The following is a 21,922-nucleotide window of genomic DNA, read 5'->3' on the forward strand; positions in this document are numbered from 1 at the left end:
GCACCAGCCAGCGCAAGGAGATGGTCGTGCTGAACGACAGGCTGGCTGCATACATCGAGAAGGAAAGTGGCTTTCTTTTACACTACATTAGTTATTAATGTACGCCTATACCCCCCCCTAAAAAGTACAATCGTGGAATATTGAGATTCAGGATACTCTTGGAACCAGACAGAGCCCCCAAAGACCCATACTCACAAATACTTAAATTCAGTTACTTATTCATAGCCCATAGCCTATTTGATTCTTCTGGAATCGACTCATGTTTTCTAGGCCCGTCTTTGACAGAATTTGTCTGATTTGTTTCCACTTAAGTGTGCGGCACAGACTGGCTGTGTCTAAATGCGCCTTCTGGCTGCGAAAACGGAGCAGCGCATTACTTGCACTTCTTTGGGCCTCGAGCATATTCGAGCATGTAGCGCTCGCACACAGGGGCCATAATTTATGTGTCCTCCTGTCCCCAAAGGTTCGGTCACTGGAGCAGCAGAATAAGCTGCTGGAGACAGAAATCGAGGCCCTCCAGAACCGATTCCTGAAGCCCACGGGCCTGCGCATGCTGTATGAGGAGCAGCTCAAAGAGCTTAGGAGGCTTGCCGATCAAATGAGAAAGCAGCGGGTATGTCTGATTCACTTACATAAATACTTTCTTAGTAGGCCTATGCCCGCTCGTACAAATATGCATCGGATCATCAACCGACCCCATACTGACAGCAGTGTGAGACACATGTCCTATAGAATATGGCTTACTCATTTTGCCGGTGTTTAATTTAAATCTCTTCACAGACACATACACATTGGTAACTGGTCATGAATCTATTGGTACAAATAGTGTGCTCCAACTACTGATGTTCTCATCATTTTCTTTCAATTTTTAAGGACCTGGCTGTTGCTGCCAAAGACGCCAGGGCTGGACAGCTGGAGATGATGAAGGCCAAATATGAGGAAGCTGTGGAACTGAGGAGGAAGGCCGAGATGGACATCGAGAACTTCCGACCGGTTAGACTGGCAGTTTTAGGATTAAAGATTAAGATGAATGCTGTTGATATGTCGACCACTATGGAATGGCTTACTTTCAACCGTGTGCATACAGGATGTTGACGCAGCCACCTCCTCGCGCATTGCTCTGGAAAAGCAACTTGAGAACCTGGAGGTTGAAATTGAGTTCCTGAAGAGGATTCAAAGAGAGGTACGTTTATTTATTCATTATCACCAGTCACCAAGATAAATCAAGCCACAATTTTGCAGTCAATAAATGATGTGAAATTATAAAATTCCCTCAGGAAATCGAGGACCTGATGAAACAAATCTATTCTGCTCATGCCACCGCCGGAGAAGCCTTCGCCCTCCCCGACATCGCGGCTGCTCTTAAGCAGATTCAGCACGAATATGACGTCATCGCAGCAAAGAATCTTCAGGTACCACTTACAAAAAGGCCCCTTAAAGAACATCAATAATTTAGACCTAATTTGATATACATCAACATCTATTTACTTGAAATGTGTTTTTACCCTCTTTAGGAAATGGACTCGTGGTATAATTCAAAATTCGAAGATTTAAACAATAAAACCACAAACCATGTGGACAAAGTGCGTGGAGCACGAGAGGAGCTTGCATCCGCTAAAAAAGATGTAGGTTTGCCTTTGCTCTTGCATTTCAGCATGTCTCAAGCTATTTAAAAACATCGTCATTACAAATAACAAGATATGCACAGAAAATAGCGTTGAATAGCACTTCTATATCCACAGATTCAAGGCAAAGAGAGGGACATGGATGGTCTGAAGACCAAAAACGATGGTCTGGAGGCTCAGATTCTTGCAGCTCAAGAGAGACACAAGAAAGAGCTGGAGGCTCTCCAGGTGAGTCCATATTACAGTTTAAAAAGCTGAGATGATTAGATAAGCACGTTTAGTTTCATAAATAGTCAGGGGACATAATGTATTATTGCAAAGATGTATCAATGTATATACCGTATGCCATTTAGGCCAGGATCGAAGCTCTTCATTTAGAGCTGAAAACCACAAAGGGGAAAATTGCACAGCTTCTCATGGAATACCAGGACTTGCTGAATGTTAAGATGAGCCTGGAGATTGAGATCACTACATACAGGTAATTGAGGTGTTTCATTCAATCCACACACCCACACAAATGATATTGCACCATGGAGCCGAACAATGCTGTGGTGTCTTTCTCGTACAGGAAGCTGATTGAGGGCGAGGACATGCGCATCACCAGTATGGTGCAGGGGGTGATGGGCATGAGTGCCATCAGTGCTGGGGCGATCGGAGTTATGGGTCTCGGGGCCTTGGGAGCCGGAACCGGTGGAGCTGCCAATGGGGGACTTGGAGCCGGTGTGGAAAATGGCGCCCACGGCCAGACCATCGCCACCTACTCTCAGGAGCAGGCCGTGGAGATGACTGAGAGGAAAACCGTGCTCATTTGGTAACCAGGAGCATCAAACGTCAATCACACACTCACTGTGAACTCAATTTAAACACATGGTGTACAGCATATCTCAAGGGATTCAAATCATGGGCTGTGCTGATAACAAACTAAATTCTCTATGTATTGTAATCCATTGAAATATTTACATCAGTTTTTCATATTTTGATTCCTTTTGCCTTCTCTCCGGATAGTTAAAACCGAGGACGACACCCTCGAGAGTGACACACAGGAGAGGAGATACTTCATTGAGGGAGCTGCTGATGAGGAAGAGGAATAGAGTGAGAGGGGGGACCTACCCTGTCCACTCACCCTTGACCTCACACTGGTGGCCCTGGGTCTGGGCTCTGACCTTTGATCTTGGCACAACACCATGAAGATGTCTACATTTGCAAAATGCTTCTCTCTTTCTGTGTGTTCAAAGCTGGCTGTGAAGGTTTTGAATGCCAGGTTTTCGTGTGCCTTACTACTGCATCCTTGCAAGAATTAAATAAAAGCTCTCAGTAACCATTTCTCTGGTCTCTTTTCTAGAAGACCTCAGCAATAATAACATGAGAGTAAAAGGAATGTAGTAAAACATTTTTTCAATTAAATCAAATCTAAACATACCCTTACAAAAACCTAAATATTCCCCATGGGGAAGCGAAGACTTCTAATTAATATGGTTTTCTTGGGGCTTGTTCCTCAACTGCAAGCATCAACTGCTGATATGTATAATAGCTATTGTAATAAAAATAAAGGGTATAAAGAATAAACATATATTTATCATATATATATCATATATTTATTACATATATTTAATCTTGTGTCTTACGTCTCTATTGGCATTGTATCATTCTCTTCCTCTCTCTCTCTCTCTCTCTCTCTCTTTCTTTCTCTCTCTCTCCCTCTCTCTCTCTGGATTTCTTTTTTGTTAAAAATGTCTCCATTAGTGAGAGGTTACATGTTGAACAAGTATAGGATGCCTGATAGGAAAACAGCGGTGAAAGAAACAATGGAATGAGTAGAAAGAGGGGAGAGAGAAAAGAAACTGAACAAGTGAGAGGGAGGGAGAGAGAGACAGAGCGAGAGTGAGAGAGAGAAAGAGACAGAAGGAGAGACAGAGATACCTGAGGCAGAGTCTGTCACCCACAGGGGAAGCCGCAGTCATCATGCCAGCGCTCCGGTGCCGCAAAGTGAAGGCACACAGGCGTTCCACGTCCTCATTCCATCCACATCCTCAGCCCGTCTTGCCACTGGAACATGCCAACCCCCCCGAGCACCCGTACCATGCAGGGCTGAGGAAAGAGGTGGAGGAGAATGGTGGAGAGGAGAGGAGAGGATGGGAGAGGAGAAGAGGGGAGAGGAGAGGAGAGATATGGGGAGGAGGGGGATGTGGAAGGGCTTTGATGCTGTAGTAATTGAGAAGTCCTATAAGGTTAAAACACTAAGCCAAGAGAGAGATTAATGTGTCTGTCTTCAATAATGTTTGGGGCAGGTATATAGCATTGGTTGCAAATTGTCTTTACACTCTCTAGTCCAAGTTTTATCTTGAGATTTCATCTTGAGAAGGCAATGTGCAGAAACACCAAACACACCCTAATGCAATACGACCATGACTCTGTCATTATGGCTTAAACTCTTTGACTGTTCACTTGATTTAAAATGTAAACATCAGAGCAAGTTCCAACACTATGTGAAGCTGCCATGACACAGGTACAACTGCAGGCAGAAGAGATTCAATTGATTTTAGATCTGGGTGATGTCCTTTTTGGGTGGGAGGCTGTCAGGAGGAGAGGCTTATGAGAATGATTCAGATATGTGGAGAGAATACGCCAGGGGTAAGAAAGGGAGGCAGAGAATCTGAGCATAGAGGAATAGATAGCATTTCAAGGGAGTTGTCTTGTGTAATGTGTATGTGTGTGTCTATGTATGGGTATTTTTGTGTGTGCATACAAAGTGTGTGTGCGTGTTTGTGTGTGTGTGTATGTGTGTGTGTGTGTGTGTGTGTGTCTTTAGAGTCCCTGACTGATGTTGGCAGGGCCTATAAAAAATGACAGGCTCTCATGATAATTTCACAAGTCGTGGCTGAAATGTAATGTGCATCCATAATGAAACCACTTTTTAGTGGGACAACAAATTACTGGAGCACAAAAAGACTGGACTACCAATGCAAAGATACCAACTGAAACAATGCATGTATGGCATATCTGACCATCAGTTAAGCTAATTCAATGTATGAGATGTCTAACATTCATCATAATTCTTCAAATCTGCAAAAGAAATTTCCAGTTAACTATTGTCATCAACAGTGAGATCTGAAAAGGTGGGAGGATTGCAAAGGTGTGAGAAAGTATAATAATAATAATTACTTTAAAAACAAATAAATAATAATTACTTTAAAAATAAATACTACCAATACTACTACTACTACTAATAATACGCTTTATTTGTATCCACATTCTCTTATTTCCTTATACAAATGAATTAGCCTACTTCTATAAAACAACCAATGCGGATAAAGGAGCTTGGAAGGGCAAAGGCTCATCAGAATCAGAATTGTATTTATTGGTTTACACCTACCTGGAATTTTCTTTGGTGTATAGGTGCATCCAGTAAACATAAAACATAAAAACACAATAAGTACTACACATAAGAAAAAAACAATATATAAGATAAAAATATATAAAATATATATAAAAAAGGAAAGTAAAAAGTAAAATGCAAAATGCAAAACAGGAGTGCAATGTGATTGTGCAATATGAAATGTGCAATATAATGTAATGTGTGTTAATGTAACACAGACTTGAGGTGTGGGGGCGGGATAAGAGTCCAAGTCAGGTGGGGGTCCCGGGCCTTGTTGATAAGACCAACTGCAGCCGGGAAGAAGCTGGTCTTGTGGCGTGAGGTTTTGGTCCTGATGGACCGCAGCCTCCTGCCGGAGGGAAGTACCTCGAAGAGTTTGTGACCCGGGTGGGAGGGATTGGCCACAATCTTACCTGCACGCCTCAGGGTCCTAGAGGCGAACAGGTCCTGTAGAGATGGCAGATTGCCATCACCAATCACCTTCTCAGCAGAACAGATGATATGCTGCAGTCTGCCTTTGTCATTGGCATTGGTAGCAGCGTACTAGATGGTGATGGAGGAGGTGAGGATGGACTCGATGATGCAGGTGTAGAAGTGCACCATCATTGTCTTTGGCAGGTTGAACTTCTTCAGCTGCCACAGGAAGTACATTCTCTGTTAAGCTATTTTGGTGAGGGAGCTGATGTTCAGCTCCCACTTGAGGTCCTGGGAGATGATGGTGCCCAGGAAGCGGAAGGACTCTGCAGTGTCGACTGGGGAGTCTCTCAGGGTGATGGGTGTGGGTGGGGCTGGGTACCTTCTAAAGTCTACAACCATCTCCACTGTTTTCAGAGCATTGAGTTCCAGGTTGTTCTTACCACATGTTAATTTGTCTGACTGGGATGTTATGTGGATGCTTGCATCTCAATCCATTTTGAGTGATATTACTTTAATATGACCATTACCGCAAATGACGGAGGAGCATGCAGACGTCTCACAAGTTCAATAATAGATGACCTTTGTCTACAGGTCATCATTTCCACAAGCTCATTCCACCTGATAGTCAAGCTCAATTAGCCAGTTCAGCACTATCTTGTTTCTTTCTAACCATAACCCTTAGCGGCGACCCACTGGAGATTATCAAAACCTAGAACTGTCATAGTATGCGTGTGTGTGATAGTGTGTGTGTGTGTGTGAAAGTGTGTGTGTTTGATAGTGTGTGTGTGTGTGTGTGTTGGGCATTCCTGGCTCCTCCCTTACTTGTTTGCGTCACTCAACGTATAACGTCATGTTCCAAGCGGAGTAGATTTTGTAGATTCTGTATATTTTTTTTAATTTCAATTTCAATTCAGCTAGCAGAGGCTAACTGCTGCTATGAAAAGGATGCTGATGTGCCAATGTCCAGCCCCCTAATGTTGACATATTCATTAAGGGTGAAAAGACTGATATAGTTACTGAACTTAAATATCTTGAGCAAAATATCGCCTCTGTGCTTGAGCTCATCTGTCCTTACCTCACACCTACGAGACACACTGAGACACTGAGACCAGCCATCTCCCACATGCACGCCAGAGCCCCAGATATTTGGAAAGAATCTCGCAAAACAAATTTGATCAATTAGTCACTATCACTGCCACTGCCGCATATGGCATGGGGTACATTTGGAAATGTATGCCGATGACACTGTTGTACACACATGCAAAAACAGCTGAGCTAGCAGAGGCTAACTGCTGCTATGAAAAGGATGCTGATGTGCCAATGTACAGCCCCCTAATGTTGACATATTCATTAAGGGTGAAAAGACTGATACAGTTACTGAACTTAAATATCTTGTCGTGACATTGGATCCAAATCTCAATTTTAGGAAACACGTCAAGAAAATTATAAAAACTACTTAAGAAAACTTGGCCGATTTTAGACAAATTAGTAACTCTCTCTGTGTGTATGCAGCCAAGATATTTATGCATGCAATGATCCTTTTCCACATGTCTTATTGTATTAGGTGTTAGGGGCAGGCTAGAGACACTAAAAAAGTTATTAGACCAAACTAATCCTTGTATAAACAAACATTAAAAGTTCTGGATAAAAAGCCATTTCAGTATCATCACTGTAAGATATTATAGCAACATCATCTTCTGAGCTTTGAGAATTTTGCTCTTTTCTCAAATCTGTGTCTAGCGCAAATAATCTTAAATGATTTGACCCCTCATTTTTGGTTCACTTTCACTGGGAAAACACAGGATAACTGTACAATCCACAAGAATTGCTTCCAGAGATTGTACTGTACCCTTTCGTAGCACTGCCTTTGGGCAGTCAGCTTTCTCTGTGAAAGCCTCTGCTCAGTGGAACGCCCTACCAGATGACATAAAGAGTAGTAGTTCTATTAGTACCTTTAAAGTCAAAGTGAAAAATCTGTTACAATGCATCAAATAGTAACATTTATGTTTAATATTGTACGTGGTCCCTTACAAATTAAATAAATAAATAGTAAAGAAATTATAAAAATAATAGTAATATTAGCTAAAAGCCTAGAGAAAGGGAAGGACGGAGCTGGCAATGATGAATTGGTTAAAATGTAACCAATTCATCATTCCCAGCTCCCTCCTTCCCTTTTGTGAATAAGCAAAAATGTGCAAATGTAAAGACCTGTCTGTATCACAGTTGTAATTGTGAAACTGAAACATTATAAGCATACTAAAATAAATTAAACGAACAATAGAGATTTAAGTACCTGTTTTTGTTGTACAGTATGTTAAGGAAATAAGGATATGCTTTGGTTTTCCATGTGTATCATAATCCTAATCTAATAACCCTTAGTATTTATGCCCAAATTTCACACTGCCCATCCACCTGCTCCTTAACTCTATCTTGCTCTCGCTGCATAGGGGAACCATGGCGAAAGGACTTTCCTGGCTGTGGCCTACATACAATATATCATCCCTGTGCCCATCAGGGCACATCATATCATTGTTGAACCTAATGGCCCTGGCTGCCTCAAAGTCTTTTGGCCCATCAATCTCCTGGCGGGCCCCTGGTAGAAGGCTCTGTGGCGTGTCGGGCACTGTGTGGTGTGGAGGTTCGACATTCCAGATGTGCTGGCTCATGTTTAGGGCTGGGCTTCGAGTATAAGAAGGGTGAGGAGAGAGCCAAGGAGCAGCACTTCTCAGCCCAGCTCTCCACATCCAAACCACCTCCTCCAGCTCCCAGAGAAGAGAGGCAGAGAAAAAGAGCATCGACTGAGAGAGATTCAGAGCCCCAGCACGCAGCAAAGATGAGCCGCAGCCCAGAAAAGATTTCGTCGTACCGTCGGCATTTTGAAGAATGCAGCTCCACATCCCTCCAGGTGAGGGTGTCTAGCCCGTCACCATCCCGCCGGGACCCCCGGCAGCAGCGTGCTGCCAGCTCCTCCCGGTCGGCTGTGGCCGCAGCTGGCAACGGCATGGCGATGGGCCACAGGACAGTCTCCTCCTCCCGCAAGTCCCTGATGGGGAGGTAAGCTCCGCCCAGGGGGATAGCACAGGGTATCTCAGGATGAGAGGGGTCATCTAGAGGTCACAGATCTAAGTCCCCACTGATGTCAGCCCAAATAGTGTGTGTGAGGACTGCAGGGCTCTGTAGGAAAACTGGTAGATACATTTTCTTGCCTCATTTAGTTTGCCATAATGCTGTTCTACATGCAGGGCTAATGTGCTTTGTTAGGTCAGCACAGAGGGTTCCATTTTTAAAGCAGAATTTAATATCAATATTAGCAAAAAACATATAAGCTATATCCAAACACACAGGTCAATCTGAGGTGAGAAGTACAAGCCATAATGGCCTGACTAGCAACAAAGCAGTATAAAGTTCAATCAATATCTAGAGACAATGTTTTGTTTCACATCATTACATGAATTGTAGAGCTGGCATAGGACACAAATGGTAGACTGTAACCAAGACTAGAAGCATTCTTTTCTCAAACTAAAAATGAATGATCAATTAAACTAACTAACTAAAATTGTTCATGAAAGCCAGTCAATGACTGCCTGAACAACTCAAATCCCACTGATTCTTAAATCAACTTTCCACCCGCTTTGCAGCTTTCACAATGTGCATTCCCCAGTAGCGCGACAAGATGCCATTAGATTAACAGCGGACTGTCCACAATATTTGAGTCTAATAAATCTCACACTTAATTCAAATGTTTGTCAGTGATAAAAATAGAATAGGCGATATTAAAGGATAAAATTTAAAGGAAGGTTCAGCCACACTTCTCAAATTTCAGTCATATAATGCTGTGATAACGAATTTACTCTCATGTATTTGTTGAACAGTAGCGGCGCAAGCATGGGCACCATTTGTGTGGGAGGAGATGCAGTAGATCTGGAAGCTGCTGCCGCTGAGAATCAAGAATTCCTCAGCACTCGCACCAGCCAGCGCAGCGAGATGGTCGTGCTGAACGACAGGCTGGCTGCATACATCGAGAAGGAAAGTGGATTCCAACCTTGTTTTCTTTTACACTACATTTGTTATTGTTGTACGCCTATACCCCCCCCCAAAAAAAAGTACCATCGTGGAATATTGAGATTCAGGATACTCTTGGAACCAGACAGAGCCCCCAAAGACCCATACTCACAAATACTTAAATTCAGTTCTGTCCCCAAAGGTTCGGTCACTGGAGCAGCAGAATAAGCTGCTGGAGACAGAAATCGAGGCCCTCCAGAACCGATTCCTGAAGCCCACGGGCCTGCGCATGCTGTATGAGGAGCAGCTCAAAGAGCTCAGGAGGCTTGCAGATCAAATGAGAAAGCAGCGGGTATGTCTGATTCACTCACATAAATACTTTCTTAGTAGGCCTATGCCCGCTCGTACAAATATGCATCGGATCATCAACCGACCCCATACTGACAGCAGAGTCAGACACATGTCTAGGCTATGGCTTACTCATTTTGCCGGTGTTTAATTTAAATCTCTTCACAGACACATACCACATTGGTAACAGGTCATACATCTATTGGTACAAATAGTGTGCTCCAACTACTGATGTTCTCATCATTTTCTTTCAATTTTTAAGGACCTGGCTGTTGCTGCCAAAGACGCCACGGCTAGACAGCTGGAGATGATGAAGGCCAAATATGAGGAAGCTGTGGAACTGAGGAGGATGGCCGAGATGGACATCGAGAACTTCCGACCGGTTAGACTCGCAGTTTTAGGATTAATGATTTAGATGAATGCTGTTGATATTTCGACCACTATGGAATGGCTTACTTTCAACCGTGTGCATACAGGATGTTGACGCAGCCACCTCCTCGCGCATTGCTCTGGAAAAGCAACTTGAGAACCTGGAGGTTGAAATTGAGTTCCTGAAGAGAATTCAAAGAGAGGTACATTTATTTATTCATTATCACCAAGATAAATCAAGCCACAATTTTGCAGTCGATAAATGATGTGAAATGATAAAATTCCCTCAGGAAATCGAGGACCTGATGAAACAAATCTATTCTGCTCATGCCACCGCCGGAGACGCCTTCGCCCTCCCCGACATCGCGGCTGCTCTTAAGCAGATTCAGCACGAATATGACGTCATCGCGGCAAAGAATCTTCAGGTACCACATACAAAAAGGCCCCTTAAAGAACATCAATAATTTAGACCTAATTTGATATACATCATCATCTTTTTACTTGAAATGTGTTTTTGCCCTCTTTAGGAAATGGACTCGTGGTATAATTCAAAATTCGAAGATTTAAACAATAAAACCACAAACCATGTGGACAAAGTGCGTGGTGCACGAGAGGAGCTTGCATCCGCTAAAAAAGATGTAGGTTTGCCTTTGCTCTAGCATTTCAGCATGTCTCAAGCTATTTAAAAACATATTCATTACAAACAACAAGAGGTGCACAGAAAATAGCATTGAATAGCACTTATATATCCACAGATTCAAGGCAAAGAGAGGGACATGGATGGTCTGAAGACCAAAAACGATGGTCTGGAGGCTCAGATTCTTGCAGCTCAAGAGAGACACAAGAAAGAGCTGGAGGCTCTCCAGGTGAGTCCATATTACAGTTTAAAAAGCTGAGATGATTAGATAAGCACGTTTCATTTTAGAAATAGTCAGGGGACATAATGTATTATTGCAAAGATGTATCAATGTATATACCGTATGCCATTTAGGCCAGGATCGAAGCTCTTCATTTAGAGCTGAAAACCACAAAGGGGAAAATTGCACAGCTTCTTATGGAATACCAGGACTTGCTGAATGTTAAGATGAGCCTGGAGATTGAGATCACTACATACAGGTAAGTGAGGCGTTTCATTCAATCCACACACCCACACAAATGATATTGCACCATGGAGCCGAACAATGCTGTGGTGTCTTTCTCGTACAGGAAGCTGATTGAGGGCGAGGACATGCGCATCACCAGTATGGTGCAGGGGGTGATGGGCATGAGTGCCATCAGTGCTGGGGCGAGCAGAGTTATGGGTCTCGGGGCCTTGGGAGCCGGAACCGGTGGAGGACTTGGAGCCGGTGTGGAAAATGGCGCCCACGGCCAGACCATCGCCACCTACTCTCAGGAGCAGGCCGTGGAGATGACTGAGAGGAAAACCGTGCTCATTTGGTAACCAGGAGCATCAAACGTCAATCACACACTCACTGTGAACTCAATTTAAACACATGGTGTACAGCATATCTCAAGGGATTCAAATCATGGGCTGTGCTGATAACAAACTAAATTCTCTATGTATTGTAATCCATTGAAATATTTACATCAGTTTTTCATATTTTGATTCCTTTTGCCTTCTCTCCGGATAGTTAAAACCGAGGACGACACCCTCGAGAGTGACACACAGGAGAGGAGATACTTCATTGAGGGAGCTGCTGATGAGGAAGAGGAATAGAGTGAGAGGGGGGACCTACCCTGTCCACTCACCCTTGACCTCACACTGGTGGCCCTGGGTCTGGGCTCTGACCTTTGATCTTGGCACAACACCATGAAGATGTCTACATTTGCAAAATGCTTCTCTCTTTCTGTGTGTTCAAAGCTGGCTGTGAAGGTTTTGAATGCCAGGTTTTCGTGTGCCTTACTACTGCATCCTTGCAAGAATTAAATAAAAGCTCTCAGTAACCATTTCTCTGGTCTCTTTTCTAGAAGACCTCAGCAATAATAACATGAGAGTAAAAGGAATGTAGTAAAACATTTTTTCAATTAAATCAAATCTAAACATACCCTTACAAAAACCTAAATATTCCCCATGGGGAAGCGAAGACTTCTAATTAATATGGTTTTCTTGGGGCTTGTTCCTCAACTGCAAGCATCAACTGCTGATATGTATAATAGCTATTGTAATAAAAATAAAGGGTATAAAGAATAAACATATATTTATCATATATATATCATATATTTATTACATATATTTAATCTTGTGTCTTACGTCTCTATTGGCATTGTATCATTCTCTTCCTCTCTCTCTCTCTCTCTCTCTCTCTTTCTTTCTCTCTCTCTCCCTCTCTCTCTCTGGATTTCTTTTTTGTTAAAAATGTCTCCATTAGTGAGAGGTTACATGTTGAACAAGTATAGGATGCCTGATAGGAAAACAGCGGTGAAAGAAACAATGGAATGAGTAGAAAGAGGGGAGAGAGAAAAGAAACTGAACAAGTGAGAGGGAGGGAGAGAGAGACAGAGCGAGAGTGAGAGAGAGAAAGAGACAGAAGGAGAGACAGAGATACCTGAGGCAGAGTCTGTCACCCACAGGGGAAGCCGCAGTCATCATGCCAGCGCTCCGGTGCCGCAAAGTGAAGGCACACAGGCGTTCCACGTCCTCATTCCATCCACATCCTCAGCCCGTCTTGCCACTGGAACATGCCAACCCCCCGAGCACCCGTACCATGCAGGGCTGAGGAAAGAGGTGGAGGAGAATGGTGGAGAGGAGAGGAGAGGATGGGAGAGGAGAAGAGGGGAGAGGAGAGGAGAGATATGGGGAGGAGGGGGATGTGGAAGGGCTTTGATGCTGTAGTAATTGAGAAGTCCTATAAGGTTAAAACACTAAGCCAAGAGAGAGATTAATGTGTCTGTCTTCAATAATGTTTGGGGCAGGTATATAGCATTGGTTGCAAATTGTCTTTACACTCTCTAGTCCAAGTTTTATCTTGAGATTTCATCTTGAGAAGGCAATGTGCAGAAACACCAAACACACCCTAATGCAATACGACCATGACTCTGTCATTATGGCTTAAACTCTTTGACTGTTCACTTGATTTAAAATGTAAACATCAGAGCAAGTTCCAACACTATGTGAAGCTGCCATGACACAGGTACAACTGCAGGCAGAAGAGATTCAATTGATTTTAGATCTGGGTGATGTCCTTTTTGGGTGGGAGGCTGTCAGGAGGAGAGGCTTATGAGAATGATTCAGATATGTGGAGAGAATACGCCAGGGGTAAGAAAGGGAGGCAGAGAATCTGAGCATAGAGGAATAGATCGCATTTCAAGGGAGTTGTCTTGTGTAATGTGTATGTGTGTGTCTATGTATGGGTATTTTTGTGTGTGCATACAAAGTGTGTGTGCGTGTTTGTGTGTGTGTGTATGTGTGTGTGTGTGTGTCTTTAGAGTCCCTGACTGATGTTGGCAGGGCCTATAAAAAATGACAGGCTCTCATGATAATTTCACAAGTCGTGGCTGAAATGTAATGTGCATCCATAATGAAACCACTTTTTAGTGGGACAACAAATTACTGGAGCACAAAAAGACTGGACTACCAATGCAAAGATACCAACTGAAACAATGCATGTATGGCATATCTGACCATCAGTTAAGCTAATTCAATGTATGAGATGTCTAACATTCATCATAATTCTTCAAATCTGCAAAAGAAATTTCCAGTTAACTATTGTCATCAACAGTGAGATCTGAAAAGGTGGGAGGATTGCAAAGGTGTGAGAAAGTATAATAATAATAATTACTTTAAAAACAAATAAATAATAATTACTTTAAAAATAAATACTACCAATACTACTACTACTACTAATAATACGCTTTATTTGTATCCACATTCTCTTATTTCCTTATACAAATGAATTAGCCTACTTCTATAAAACAACCAATGCGGATAAAGGAGCTTGGAAGGGCAAAGGCTCATCAGAATCAGAATTGTATTTATTGGTTTACACCTACCTGGAATTTTCTTTGGTGTATAGGTGCATCCAGTAAACATAAAACATAAAAACACAATAAGTACTACACATAAGAAAAAAACAATATATAAGATAAAATATATAAAATATATATAAAAAAGGAAAGTAAAAAGTAAAATGCAAAATGCAAAACAGGAGTGCAATGTGATTGTGCAATATGAAATGTGCAATATAATGTAATGTGTGTTAATGTAACACAGACTTGAGGTGTGGGGGCGGGATAAGAATCCAAGTCAGGTGGGGGTCCCGGGCCTTGTTGATAAGACCAACTGCAGCCGGGAAGAAGCTGGTCTTGTGGCGTGAGGTTTTGGTCCTGATGGACCGCAGCCTCCTGCCGGAGGGAAGTACCTCGAAGAGTTTGTGACCCGGGTGGGAGGGATTGGCCACAATCTTACCTGCACGCCTCAGGGTCCTAGAGGCGAACAGGTCCTGTAGAGATGGCAGATTGCCATCACCAATCACCTTCTCAGCAGAACAGATGATATGCTGCAGTCTGCCTTTGTCATTGGCATTGGTAGCAGCGTACTAGATGGTGATGGAGGAGGTGAGGATGGACTCGATGATGCAGGTGTAGAAGTGCACCATCATTGTCTTTGGCAGGTTGAACTTCTTCAGCTGCCACAGGAAGTACATTCTCTGTTAAGCTATTTTGGTGAGGGAGCTGATGTTCAGCTCCCACTTGAGGTCCTGGGAGATGATGGTGCCCAGGAAGCGGAAGGACTCTGCAGTGTCGACTGGGGAGTCTCTCAGGGTGATGGGTGTGGGTGGGGCTGGGTACCTTCTAAAGTCTACAACCATCTCCACTGTTTTCAGAGCATTGAGTTCCAGGTTGTTCTTACCACATGTTAATTTGTCTGACTGGGATGTTATGTGGATGCTTGCATCTCAATCCATTTTGAGTGATATTACTTTAATATGACCATTACCGCAAATGACGGAGGAGCATGCAGACGTCTCACAAGTTCAATAATAGATGACCTTTGTCTACAGGTCATCATTTCCACAAGCTCATTCCACCTGATAGTCAAGCTCAATTAGCCAGTTCAGCACTATCTTGTTTCTTTCTAACCATAACCCTTAGCGGCGACCCACTGGAGATTATCAAAACCTAGAACTGTCATAGTATGCGTGTGTGTGATAGTGTGTGTGTGTGTGTGTGTGAAAGTGTGTGTGTTTGATAGTGTGTGTGTGTGTGTGTGTTGGGCATTCCTGGCTCCTCCCTTACTTGTTTGCGTCACTCAACGTATAACGTCATGTTCCAAGCGGAGTAGATTTTGTAGATTCTGTATATTTTTTTTAATTTCAATTTCAATTCAGCTAGCAGAGGCTAACTGCTGCTATGAAAAGGATGCTGATGTGCCAATGTCCAGCCCCCTAATGTTGACATATTCATTAAGGGTGAAAAGACTGATATAGTTACTGAACTTAAATATCTTGAGCAAAATATCGCCTCTGTGCTTGAGCTCATCTGTCCTTACCTCACACCTACGAGACACACTGAGACACTGAGACCAGCCATCTCCCACATGCACGCCAGAGCCCCAGATATTTGGAAAGAATCTCGCAAAACAAATTTGATCAATTAGTCACTATCACTGCCACTGCCGCATATGGCATGGGGTACATTTGGAAATGTATGCCGATGACACTGTTGTACACACATGCAAAAGAGAGGAGAGAAGAGGAGGGGAGAGGTAGACAAGATAGATGAATGTCTCTGTCGTCAATAGTGTTTGGGGCAGGTATATAGCATTGGTTGCAAATTGTCTTTACACTCTCTAGTCCAAGTTTTATCTTGAGATTTCATCTTGAGAAGGCAATGTGCAAAAACACCTAACACACCCCAATGCAATACGACCATGACTCTGTCCTTATGGCCTAAACTCTTTGACTGGTCACTTGTGTAGTGGAATGTCAGGCCACTAGGGTGCGCTTGACCATTGAGTAATGACTGATGTACGAGGCTGGATATAGTTAATAAAGTACGTGTGCTGCTGAAGAATACACGCCGTCGTTGCTGTCTGGTCTAACAGAGCTAGTTCACATCATACCATTGTACATGGTGTCAGAATATGGTGATGATAATGTGAGTAAAACGAATTGGAACTGTCAATTGGAACTGTCAAGAAGACGTTAGAATTTGCCTGCAGTGGTGATTTAGCAAGTTGCTAAGCAAGAGAACTAGCTGCTAGCTCGTTGACTTGTCCTCATAAGAACAGGAGAGGGATATCGTCAGATTCATAGGTCAGAATGGACCAGATATTTTCTATACCGCCCCCGGCAAGCTTCAATTTTGATGAGCCAAACAGTTGGACGCAATGGCTACGGCGCTTCGAGCGATTTAGGATAGCTTCTGGACTAGCAGAAAAGACTGAGGAGTACCAGGTCAACTCGCTACTATACATTATGGGGGAGAAGAGTGACGACGTTTTGTACACGCTGACATTGAGTGACGCTCAGAGAAAGAAATATGAAGATGTGTGCAAAGCCCTGAGTGAGTATTTCATTGGCAAACACAATGTCATTTATGCCAAATTTAATACCAGATATCAACAGCCAGGTGAAACAGCAGAAAGTTTTATCACTGATGTTCACAAGCTCGCGGAGCATTGTCAATATGGTGTTCTGCGGGAAGAAATGATAAGAGATAGGATCGTAGTTGGAATCAGAGATGCCAAACTGTCAGAGAAGTTGCAATTAGATCCTAATCTCACATTGGCTAAAACAAAAACACAAGTCAGACAAAATGAAGAAGTAAAGAAACAACAGCCTCTGATTAGACAAAAAACTGAAATTAAGGAAGCAAATGTGGATGCAATGTCTACACGAAAACCAGGGAAATTTCAGATGTCAGCGCCAACACAGAGAAATCACACAGAAAATTGTAAAAGATGCGGGAAAAGCCCTCAGCACTCATGGAAACAATGTCCAGCTAGAGAGGCAGACTGTAGAAGATGCAAAAGGAAAGGCCATTTTGCGGTGGTGTGTCGATCAGGACAGCGAGTGGAGGTTATTGAAGAATGTCAGGAAACGGGAGAAGATGCGTTCATGGGAACGATTCAGTGTCAGAAACAAGACATATGGAAACAGGACATTCAAATGAATGGAGTACTTGTTAGGGATGGGATTTCGATTAAATTGTCTTAATCGATCGTCGGGAGAATTAACGATCGATTTTCGATTAATCATTAATATTTTTATATTAAAATTCACTATTTATAGGCTATATTAAAATGCAGTGAAAATAGAAAAAACACAGCGTGTTTCCTCATTGAGATCTTTATTACAAGATGAACAACTCTTGTGGCAGTTAAACTTACAAGATGGACAACTCTTGTGGCAGTTAAAAGGGATCCATTCAATGGTTACACTTGAAAATATGCGCTGCTGTACTCTTAAGCAGCGGAGCCGACAGCTAGAAGCCGGTGCTCATAAACACAACTGACCTTCGTTTTTTTTTTCTCTCTAACTAATTCATCTCACCTTTTGAAATTCATTCATCTAGATTCATCGTGATTAAAAGTTTGTTTTCTTCTAAAGACTAAATCTTATAAATTAACGAGTAATCACTTCAGACAGCGTGTATTTTAGACACTGTTGTTTAATTGTATTTTTTTCGTGCTCTCTCTCCGTCAGCCAAGGAATGTATGCGAGACACAATGGTGCCCCTCGACGGTAAATTTTAAGAATTGTCCCCTGAAGCAATTCGAATTGATGGGCCGACAGTCACCGGCAACCTAAACTGCTACAGCGTTGGTAACCTTTTCACGGACTGGTCTAGTTAATTTCCTAGAGAAGTCGTGGAGTGTGGGTTGGCGACCATCTAACCTGGGACTGCTTTCTGCCGGGTGCTTTGCATTAAGGTGATACGAAGACGAGCTGCTTCTGTGATAGCTACATTCAGCTTGACAAATGCTACATACAACTTTAGTTTTGTCGATCGTTCTGTCATTTTGCCTCTTAAACAGAAACTTTCCGCCCAACAATCCCTCAGCTCTCTCCATCTTCAACTACCGTCTCGGTCTCTTCTATCTAACTGACTGCAGACACACGGCGGTTTCGTGTCAGGGGTCAACGCACACCGGAAGTAAACAAAGTTGCGTTAACTGCGTTCAAATATTTGATTGCATTAATCTCAGCCACAATAATGTCAAAGAATAACGCGTTAACTTTGACAGCCCTAAAATAAATAAATTACACGCACACTACGCAAAAGAACATGCATGCGTTTTAATCGATGAAAAAATAATTTCATCGAGGAAATTCTTAATGATCAATTAATCGATCGTCGATTAATTATGCCCATCCCTAGTACTTGTTAATTTCAAGTTAGATACAGGAGCGGCAGTCACCGCCATACCAGAATCAGTGTACTCAAGAGGCAGAGATGGTGAACTGCAAAAAGCACAGCGATTGATATGTGGCCCCAATAACCAACCATTGACGGTACTGGGCACATTTAATGCATGTCTTAAAAAGGGCAAACAGAAAACAGAGCAGGAAATATTTGTAGTCCAGGATCTAGTGATGCCACTGCTAGGTCTCCCTGCTATTCAGAGTCTACCGCTGCTCCAGCAGGTGGCAGCAGTCCAAGCCATGGGAAACAAATTTAAGACCATGTTCCCAAAGGTTTTCTTAGGCTTAGGGAAGCTACAAGGTAGCTATAAGATTGAGTTAGCCGACGGTGCAATGCCATATGCCCTATCAGCTCCTAGACGTGTAGCATTACCTCTCATGGATAAAGTGAAGTCAGAGCTCCATAGAATGGAAACTATGGGCGTCATCCGAAAAATCCAAGAGCCGACCGAGTGGTGTGCGGGGATAGTGGTTGTCCCGAAGCCTAACGGAAACATCAGGATCTGTGTAGATCTAACGAGGCTCAATGAAAGTGTGCGTCGCGAGAGACACATACTGCCAGCTGTGGATGAAACTCTAGCAAAGGTAGATGGAGCCATAGTTTTCTCAAAATTGGATGCCACTTCAGGATTTTGGCAAATACCCTTGCACAAAGACTCTGAGCCCTTAACAACATTCATCACTCCTTTTGGGAGGTATTGTTTCAGGAGACTCCCATTCGGAATCTCTTCAGCTCCGGAACATTTCCAGCTGAGAATGTCCCAGATCATTGCCGGCACACCAGGAACACTGTGCCATGCCGATGACATATTAGTGTTCGGCAAGGATGAAACTGAGCATGACAACAGGCTGTGTGAGGTCCTCAGGAAGTTTGAGAGCGCGGGGATGACCCTGAATGAAAAATGTGAGTTTGGGGTGAAACAAGTGAAATTCCTGGGACATAAAATCAGTGCTCAGGGGATAGAGGCTGATCCAGACAAAATTAAAGCAATTCTGAACATGCCCGAACCACAAAACATTGAAGGCGTGAGGCGCTTCATGGGTATGGTGAATTATGTCGGCAAGTTTTCACCTCATCTGCCCACTCTCACAAAACCCCTAAGAGACTTGCTTAAGAATGACTGCACATGGACGTGGGACATTCAACAAAAGACTGCTTTTGAGGCAGTAAAGGAAGAGCTGAGTTCACCAACTGTCTTAGCTCAATACAGTTCAAAGCGAGAAACACTTGTCTCAGCCGATGCATCGTCTTATGGCCTGGGAGGAGTGTTAATGCAGAGACCAGTCCCCCCAGGATTTCGCAGGCCTTTTTTGTGATAGTTGCGGCCTAAAATGACTGATTTCGCGGGGGCTTTTCCAAAAAGTTGCGGTGAAAGTTGCAGTGTTTTTTAGGTGTTTGTTGCGATGAAATTGCGGGAGCAAGTGAAAGTTGCGATAAAAGTTGCGAATTTCCCTCTTTGTAATTATAATTGAGTTATTTGTTGAAAAATAAAGAATTAATAAAGAAACATTCTTTAAAAAAAAAAAAAAAACATTGGGAAATGGTCCTCTAAATAACCTTACCAACATGCCAAACTAAAGATTACCAGGACTACAAAAATGTAGCATAATAGGCTGTTCTGCCCTTTGCTTATTTAGGTCAGAGAATGTATATTGCTTGAATTGTTGTTATGGAAACGAACACAGTATAGTAAAGGACTTTTACTTTGACATCATTCAAATGTTCGACTCGTGGGAATGGCAACTGCTGTTAGACAGTTATCTAGAAACATAGCTAGTTATGCTATGTTATGCTAAACACGTAGGGGGAACAGTACATAGGATTTACTTATCCACAACGAAGTGCACCTGTTGGTATTACAAAAGGACCACAAGTAAGACTGAATAAAATGTTATGAATATCTCAGCCTTCACATAAAACGAAAAAAAAAAAAACAGCCTGTGTCACTGTGATCTGTCTCGTCACCTGACGTCCTGCCTGCGTTTCTGCTGTTCTCATTCTATGCTTATCAATCTGTTTTGCTATCCTTGTTGATTTATTTTATCCGTACAGGTGTTTATGTTGTTCAATTTCATATATGAATTTAAAGTCGTCAACTTTCAAGTAATCCATTCTTCTACACTAGCTGCTACCTTATCTTCAATCCGAAAGTAATGTTAAATCTCCATGGCAACAGCTCTCGAGGGTTTGGGAAATGATCAGATTTATTGCTTCCTTCATTATTCACAGCAAAATAAATAATGTTCATTACATTTCATAGATCTATTACCAGACTCTATGTAAAAAGGGCCACGCACACCTTGCGGATAATTATAAAAAATTGAAGCCAGATCTATTTCGGAATCTCCAGTGTGGACATGGGCTGTGTTCAATTTCCATGTCTGGTGTAGCCATTCTCATTGTTTACAACGGATTAGAACTCTGCTAGTGTCTGCACCGTGTCCACAGGGCAGAATTTCCGCCCTTGGTGTAGCGGAAGGAAGAAAGTTGTGGGAGACAACAATAATTTGTCAAATTTGCGGGAAAGTTGCGGTGATGTGTTAAAATTGCAACGTTGCGCTGAATTCGCGGGGAATCGTTGAATTTGCGTGAATTGGTGCGATCGCAACATCGCAACTTCCTGGAGGGTCTGAGAGACAGTCAGATGAAGAATTCAGACCAGTGGTGTACATATCCAGAAGTCTAACTCTTACAGAAGCTCGATATGCACAAATTGAGAAGGAGGCCCTTGCTCTGACCTGGGCGTGTGAGCGACTGAGTGCCTACCTCCTGGGATTAGACTTTACCGTACGTACAGACCACCAGAGCACCAGACCACCAGAGCACAGCAATCCATGTGGTGGCCAGGGTTATCAAGAGACATCAGAGAGCTGGTGGAAAGATGCGAGGTATGCTGCCAATACTCTGCTTACCACACAGAGCCACTGATCACAACACCGTTACCAGCTAGACCATGGCAGAGGTTAGCTGCAGACATCTTTTAGTGGGGGAAAGGACACTACCTGGTAGTGATTGACTATTTCTCCAGGTACATTGAAGTAGCCAATCTGCCGACCCTCACAACTGCAACCACAGTGGAGAGACTGAAAGTCATCTTCGCCAGATTTGGCATCCCTGAGGTATTAATGACAGACAATGGGCCGCAGTTCGCCTCATCTGAGTTCTTAGCATTTGCCCAAGAATATGATTTTGAACATGTCACTAGTAGCCCCAGATACCCGCAGAGCAACGGGGAGGCGGAGAGAGCGGTCAGAACCGTGAAGCAGATACTGAGTAAGAATCAAGATCATCAGAAAGCTCTATTAGCCTACAGAACAACCCCATTAGCTCACGGAGTCTCACCTGCAGAACTTCTGATGGGACGAAAATTGAAATCTACAGTTCCAGTCCCGCCACAAACTCTCAAGCCAAAGTGGCC

At 43.0% G+C, this 21,922-nt stretch overlaps 2 protein-coding genes across 2 annotated transcripts; both read left to right on the top strand.

Annotated features, from left to right (window-relative positions):
* The first annotated feature begins 208 nt into the window (after positions 1-208).
* On the top strand, positions 209-3,212 carry LOC116221739 (glial fibrillary acidic protein-like). The gene is made up of 8 exons (XM_031572857.2): positions 209-613; positions 874-993; positions 1,088-1,183; positions 1,278-1,412; positions 1,515-1,625; positions 1,743-1,853; positions 1,979-2,103; positions 2,194-3,212. The coding sequence occupies exons 1-8, from the start codon at positions 260-262 to the stop codon at positions 2,438-2,440; spliced, it is 1,299 nt and encodes a 432-aa protein (XP_031428717.2). The 5' UTR covers positions 209-259; the 3' UTR covers positions 2,441-3,212.
* Positions 3,213-3,587: 375 nt separating this feature from the next.
* On the top strand, positions 3,588-12,350 carry LOC105911022 (glial fibrillary acidic protein-like). The gene is made up of 11 exons (XM_042708627.1): positions 3,588-3,738; positions 8,091-8,472; positions 9,291-9,448; positions 9,609-9,772; positions 10,016-10,150; positions 10,245-10,340; positions 10,428-10,562; positions 10,665-10,775; positions 10,893-11,003; positions 11,129-11,253; positions 11,344-12,350. The coding sequence occupies exons 1-11, from the start codon at positions 3,588-3,590 to the stop codon at positions 11,576-11,578; spliced, it is 1,803 nt and encodes a 600-aa protein (XP_042564561.1). The 3' UTR covers positions 11,579-12,350.
* The last annotated feature ends 9,572 nt before the right edge of the window (positions 12,351-21,922 follow it).

This window comes from Clupea harengus, chromosome 9, assembly GCF_900700415.2.
Source record: "Clupea harengus chromosome 9, Ch_v2.0.2, whole genome shotgun sequence".
Classification (NCBI taxonomy): Eukaryota; Metazoa; Chordata; class Actinopteri; order Clupeiformes; family Clupeidae; genus Clupea; species Clupea harengus.

Coding starts and splice junctions, on each gene's coding strand:
- LOC105911022 (XM_042708627.1), top strand. CDS start 3,588: ATGCCAGCGCTCCGGTGCCGCAAAGTGAAGGCACACAGGCGTTCCACG. Junction 10,151..10,244: donor ACATCGAGAACTTCCGACCG/GTTAGACTCGCA, acceptor GTGTGCATACAG/GATGTTGACGCAGCCACCTC. Junction 10,341..10,427: donor TGAAGAGAATTCAAAGAGAG/GTACATTTATTT, acceptor AAATTCCCTCAG/GAAATCGAGGACCTGATGAA.
- LOC116221739 (XM_031572857.2), top strand. CDS start 260: ATGTTTTCTAGGCCCGTCTTTGACAGAATTTGTCTGATTTGTTTCCAC. Junction 994..1,087: donor ACATCGAGAACTTCCGACCG/GTTAGACTGGCA, acceptor GTGTGCATACAG/GATGTTGACGCAGCCACCTC. Junction 1,413..1,514: donor TCGCAGCAAAGAATCTTCAG/GTACCACTTACA, acceptor TACCCTCTTTAG/GAAATGGACTCGTGGTATAA.